At 38.6% G+C, this 6,655-nt stretch overlaps 1 protein-coding gene across 1 annotated transcript; it reads right to left on the reverse strand.

The window, feature by feature from the left end:
- Nucleotides 1-213: 213 nt before the first annotated feature.
- LOC110098490 (nodulation-signaling pathway 2 protein-like) lies at nt 214-1,719 on the reverse strand. Its single transcript, XM_020825340.2, has one exon. The coding sequence runs from the start codon at nt 1,717-1,719 to the stop codon at nt 214-216; it is 1,506 nt and encodes a 501-aa protein (XP_020680999.2).
- Between the last annotated feature and the right edge of the window lie 4,936 nt (nt 1,720-6,655).

Genomic DNA, 6,655 nt, shown 5'->3' on the forward strand with positions numbered 1-6,655 from the left:
GAGCTTAGGCTTTCAACTAAGAGGTCTTGAGTTCGAGTCTTTGTGTATGCGTGAGTTTCCCTTAAATGACCTAAATGTCCAAAAAAAAAAAAAAAATCAGCACCGTTATCCATAGTCAAACAACAAGCACTGAATTTGAACAGACAAGAAGACCAACACCTACTGCCATCATATCCAAACTCCTCATAGAAAACTATAGATAGATAGACACCTTCAAATAGCCAGCGATGGCGACGGCGAAGGTGACATCCGCGTTGGAATCGTCCAAACAGAGGCCGAAAGCAGCCGGCGAGACTTCCAACTCAGCAAGAGCTTGTTTGACGCATCATCTTCTACTTTGTATCCATCATTGAAGAGCCCAAGCAGCAGCCGAGCCTGACAGAGGTTGGAGAAGCTCAACCCCACCCTCGCGAATCCGGCCGCCGCCATCCACTCCCCACACTCCTCCACTATCGGCTCGCGGATGCCGTTCCATCCGTATGCCCTCCTCACTGCACCGATGATCCTCGGTCCTAGTATCACCCTCTCCACCATTTCCCTAACCCTCCCCTGCTTCGGGAACCCTGCTTCCAGCGACTCCCAGATCGCCATGTACCGCTCCAATTCAATCATGAATCTCCGCAAAAAGCTACCTTTTTCCTCTCCGGCAGCTGCACCTATATCTTCTTCGATGAGTGTGACTAGCCGGGCTCTGAGCCCCACGGCGCCGACGAGGAAAGAGCCAACTGAGGTGACTGAACCGTGGCCGTAGCCGACCTGTCCGGGGTTCAGCACACAATTGACCACCACCGGCTCTCCTTTGACCAACTTTACCGCCGCCAGATGAAACCGCTTATGTTGGTCAAGCCGGCATAGCCGGAAAGAGAACGGCTGGCCGACGGATGCCGCGAAGTCGGAGAGTCTTCTTCCTGTTTCCTTGGCCGCCGACGCCGATCTCCGTTTACCGTTCGTAACTGCCGTGATCTTAAGATGTGGCGGTGGCAAGCCGTCATTCCTCGATGCCATCTCTTGGATTAGGGACGCCCACTGTATTCCCTCCGCTATATCGTAATCAACGATGTGAACGCGGCACTCGCCGGCGACGGCCTCGATTATGGCTTGGTTGGCAGTGAGGTGACCAAAACTGGCGATGGGAGACATGTCCTGAAGCAATTGGAAAGCCGTGAGGACTTCGGCCGCGGGGTAATGGCGGTAGGGAAATTGGTTGGATTCGCTGCGGCGAGGGAATGTGGCGTCACCGTCGAGGAGTGCGTTGAGCCCTTCGGTGAAGTGATTGGTGAGGCGCTCAATGCCGGAACCAGCGTTATCAGTTGAGAGTAATTCCCTGAGCCGAATCAATATCACTCTAGCGAGATCTTGACCATTGAGGTCTCCCGAGAGAGCCTCAGCAGCCGCCGTGAGAAGGTGGAGAAGCCTCTGCGTCTTGTTGGATTCGATGGGGAACTTGGTGGGAGGTGTGGGGTCCTCTTCCGGAGTGGTGGTGGTTGAGCTGGTACTGGAGGACTGGTTTTGGATGTTGTGAGGTAGGGTGGCAAAGTAATGGTCGCCGACGGCGGCGAGGAAAGGGTGGAAGTCTTCGTGGGACCAGTTGAGATGAGGAGACAGCCAGTCCTCCCAGCTGATGTCGTCGTTGACGGTTGTTGTTGTTGTTGTGGTGGTGGTGGTGGAGCTTCCGGCTGAGAAGATTAACGCCGGCAAGTCGTCCAGGACTAATTCCATTGCCTCTCGATTTTTGATTTCCGATTTGGTCTCTCCCCTCAGCAGAGATATTTATATTAATGGAATCGAATAGCCCCATATGTTTGGCAAAACGGATCGGTGTGCGCTAACATGTCATGCAATTTAAAATCGGCATTACTTTAAGCGGGGCGTATTATATTAATCTCAAAAAGAATTTAATATTCTTAACCAAATATTTTTTGTAATATATATCTAAAAAATTAGAATGAATCTCAAAGCAAATTTTAAATTGAAAATATTTGAAATTAAGATTATATGAACTCAAATTTTAACAAACTTATATACGAACTAAGCCCTCGATAAGGCAAACCAACCATATAAAAAATGGTCCAACCCAAGTCAAAACAAGACTAAATCAAACATTTGATGCATAATTAGAAACTTCAAACATTAATTGCATGATTGAATGATTTCCAAATTCAGGGTGCTTATAGTCAAATCGAATGTCTCAATGAGATGAATCCAACAAGCCCAAAATCACTTAATTCTAATGTTATTAAGACACCTAATTATATTGTTGTGCGGTAGATGCTTCATGACCTAGGGAATCATTATGGATTGCACGATGGATTGCTTTGAATTTTGACCAAATTTATCAAAATGACTATCTAAAAAAACCCTATAAATAAAGTCTCATTCTCTACATGTGAAGGGAGAGGTGTGTAGAGAGAAGAGAGCTCTCTTGCATTTTCATGCTATCAACACGACGACCACCAATTATCGCCACTGACGACCACCACTAGCCATTGTTACTCTGATGACCACCATCATCTCTAGTCTCGTATCAAGTTCAACCCTATTATTGAGACCATTGTTAGCAATAGCCGCCCCATCTCTAGACTCCTATCAGGATCTAATCCTATTGTTGGGTATTTTGTGTTCACCTATGAACACTATTTTTCTAATCCCTATAGAGAATTCATACATTTGTTCTCAAATAGTCCTCTCATCTTCAATTGTGAGAAAGAGATGATCATTGTATCTCCTATTACATAGTGATTTTTTTAACAGGGCTAGGCCCTATGATTTTTTCCTTTTCGGGTTTTCTAAATAAAAAAATTTTAGTCATTTACAAGTTTTATGTGTGCGTATTGAATTTTTGATAAAAGCTTCTACTCTACTGACATAAGTTTATATAATTTACTCTTCAATAATGCAAAATTTGCATATCTAGAGCATATGAAATAGATTAATTAACAATAGAAAGAACATATAGTATAGATGAATAAAAAAATAGATTTGGAATGCTTAGGATAATAAGCAAGTATCTAGTAGTATGAAACTTTTTATATAGAAACAAGCTGAACTCTTATATGTTGAGGCATCTTTTGATGTAACGATTATTATTTCACTAAAAACTTTAAAGATAAACGAGTTCATATCAAAATACTATTGGGACAAGTCTCCCCCTTCATAGTTATAATAATGGAATAAAATCATGAGACCAAGAAATAATGTGTATAATACTTTTCTGGTTAAAATGTTTGTGCTATTACAAATTGAATTTAAGCATTTCACGTGAGAAAAATGAGAATTTAGTGCTATATAGGACAAGGTGTTGTATGATGGAAGCCATCTCTAGAATCCTATATGCCTTCTGAATGTTTATGGGTTCAGGATGCTGACGATGACATTAGTTATCTAAGTGGATTAGTATATTAAGAAATATGATAACTAGAAAAAAGCTAAGCACTTAAAAATTGAGATGCCTTTTTATAAGATTGTTGGAATTTGACTTCTTATTGTGTAATGGTTGAAATTTCATTGTAAACTCCATGTTAAGCGCACTTATATAAGAACACTCCTTAGATGAGTGAACTCTAGAGAGGTTACACCAATAATATAAAAAACATAAGAACATTTGGCTGAGAGGATAACATATCGACGTATGTAAGTTTGAGATATTACAATAGGAAATATCCCAAATAAAATATTTGAGATAAGATTGGAATACATGTACTTAGGGGTGTAAATTTTTTATACGACCAGAATTCGACCCAAAAAAATTCGGGTTAGGGTCAAACTGGACCGGAAACGGGCTGTATTTGGGTTCAACAAGTCAACCCGTTTTAAAAATCAGGTCGGGTTCGGGTTGACTCAGCAACCCGAAATTGACCCAAAAATGCTCCGAAATTGACACGAAAACTCCTATTTGACCCGGAAACCCGAGATTGACCAATTTTGACCCTTTTTTTACCCAAAAACTAGCGATTTTATGTCCATTTTGGGTCATTCGTGTCGGGTCAGGTTGACCCAGACTCGAATGGGGTCAGGTTCGGGCCTAAAAACCTGACTCGTTTTTAAAAACAGTGCCGGGTCAATTCCGGGTTCGACCCGAACCCGACCCATTGACCTGAATTGACACCCCTACATATAATGTAATATATTAGATATGGAGAAGTAATCCACCTAGGGTATTGATAGAGAACTTGTTTGAGATTAGATGAAAAGTTCAACAGCACCAGGTCATTCTTAAAAATGAGTCTATTCCGAAGTCAATATTTGGTGTAGGAAGCAAGATTCGATTAATTTGTTGTTATAATTGAACTGGTTCAAGAATTGATGTTGTTTAATGGTACAACTACTCGACGAGATGGCAAGTGAGGTTAGAAAGCAGTGTGAGACTTGTGACACATTCAAGAAAAATATCACCATGATTGTCTATCTATGAGATTACATATGCCCTCTTATTAGTGTTGCTCAGTTTGTACTTAATGTTATATTCATTGCCTAAGAGTTTTATAAGAAAGATTACTTCTACAATGTTTGGATTTTTTGTGTCAAGAATTAATGGATACTTTAGTTTTTTTTTTTATGTGTCAAAATGGTAAATGTTAAAACCTATAAATATTTCTTCCATTTCTTCATGCCCTATGATAAATGTTAAAACCTATAAATTAGAATACAATTGAATTACTTTGTTGACTAAGAACTGCATTAATGTCAATGTTGGAGGCACCCGCATCAAGTATTAAAGTTTGTGTAACATCAAGCAATAATAGCAACGATTGGTTTGTTAGAATTTATTACAATTTGTCGAAATATTTAAGTCAAATAAGACAAACATACAAATATAACATATGCAAGCTTCAAACCAACGACCTCTTAGTTATTAGTCAAATCTCTCAACCAATAGATAGTTCATTATGAGCTGCGTAATTTTTCATAGTATTATTAAGTTATAATTTTACATAGGATGTTGTACTTTTATTATAGGTTTGTTAGTGTTGCAACTATTTGGAAAAAGTTATGGATGAAGCATTGACAGTATCTAACGAGGCCTAAGAACTTGTTGAGGCTCTTGATTGTAGGAATTGTCCATTGAAGAATACTTGAGTTCTTTTCTTATTTTGGTTCACAGAAATTGCTTGCCAATCAGCCAATGTAATCGATGTAGGTTCGGTTTAAAGAGCATTTTGTCCATCATAGGTGAAGGAAATGCAAAAAAAGACAATCTGAAGGTGTAAGAGATGGTTTTGAATGGTTTTGATGCATGCCAAAAATATCATAAATAAAATAATAAAAAAAATTTATATGGCTTAAGAATATAATTTATGATACTCTGAAAGGTAGTCAAAGCATTGGTGTTGCTGAAGGCCATCACCATGAATTCATACTTTATCAATTTTTTGGAAGGTTGTCATGTGTATGTTAATGGTATAAAATCTCTTAAGTAAAAGAAAGTTAACTCTTAAACATCGAGGTGTTTTTTGATGTAATTGTTGGAATTTTCATAAGAAACTCCGCAGTTAAATATGTTCATCCCAAATCAATTCTAAGATGGGTTACCCACTGGGAACTTACATCAAAAGGACAAAGCTGTGAGGCTCTTAGGCCAAAATAAATAATATCTCGATAGTTAAGAGTTTGTGCTGTTATTAGGAGCGGAACCCCATTATGGCTAGGGGTTGCCCCCCCTAAATTTTTTTTTCATTACACTATTAATTAGGTATTTTTTAGTCTTTATTATAAAGGTTTTAGGTAATTTTCCCCCCTAAAAAATGTTAAAATACTATGATCTCTAGGCAATTGTCCCTAATATAATTAAATATATTGTGTATATATGTTATTTCTAGGGAATGATGAATCAAATACAAAGAGAAATAGTAAATCAAAATTTGTTTAGGTGCGCTGCCCCCGAATACCCCCGCAGGGACGCTGTCCCTAGACCCCGCGACCTGATCGGGCAGGTCGAATCGCGTCAGGGGGCACTGAAAATTCATTTGGAACGGTAGACTAGTTGAGTTAATGATAATTGACACAGGAAATGCCATGAACCATCTATTTTCTTTCTAGCAGAATTGGGAAAGTGAATGTACTTATGCTTGGTCTAATCAACCATGGTTGTGCAAGCATTTCTTGGAGTAGTTTTCTAATGGAAGTTTGTTTGGATGATGAGGGTTATAATTTGGGCAGATTATAATAGGTGTAGCACCTAATTTCAATTGTATTTGGTGATCTTTTTTGTTCACTAGGTACAAGAGTTTATGAGTTCTTTAAAGAGGTCAAACTAATATGTGAAAGATGGAGTAGTCGTGTACGTGTTGCCGTAAAATTTAACGGAAGGATTAAAAGTCTAATCCTATAATTATAACTCAACTACCAACAGAAACAACTAGAGCTACTACAACATTCAAATAAAAATAACAGTGTAAACACATTTCATTTCATCAAAATGAATATATACAATAGTCCAACCCAAATGAAAACTATACATCACAATAATTAAAATTGTATTACAAAATAATACTTGGGTTACTTAGATTCAGAGATTTTGACTCTATCATCCCTACTCAATCCACTTTGCCTTTTCCTTTTTTTGAAATATCACAAATATCTAAAATGAGACAACATGCTCAATAGATTTTTTTTTTATCTAGCTTATCATAGACATCAATATCCATTTTAGATAAAA

This window comes from Dendrobium catenatum, unplaced genomic scaffold (genome assembly GCF_001605985.2).
Source record: "Dendrobium catenatum unplaced genomic scaffold, ASM160598v2 fragScaff_scaffold_53, whole genome shotgun sequence".
Classification (NCBI taxonomy): Eukaryota; Viridiplantae; Streptophyta; class Magnoliopsida; order Asparagales; family Orchidaceae; genus Dendrobium; species Dendrobium catenatum.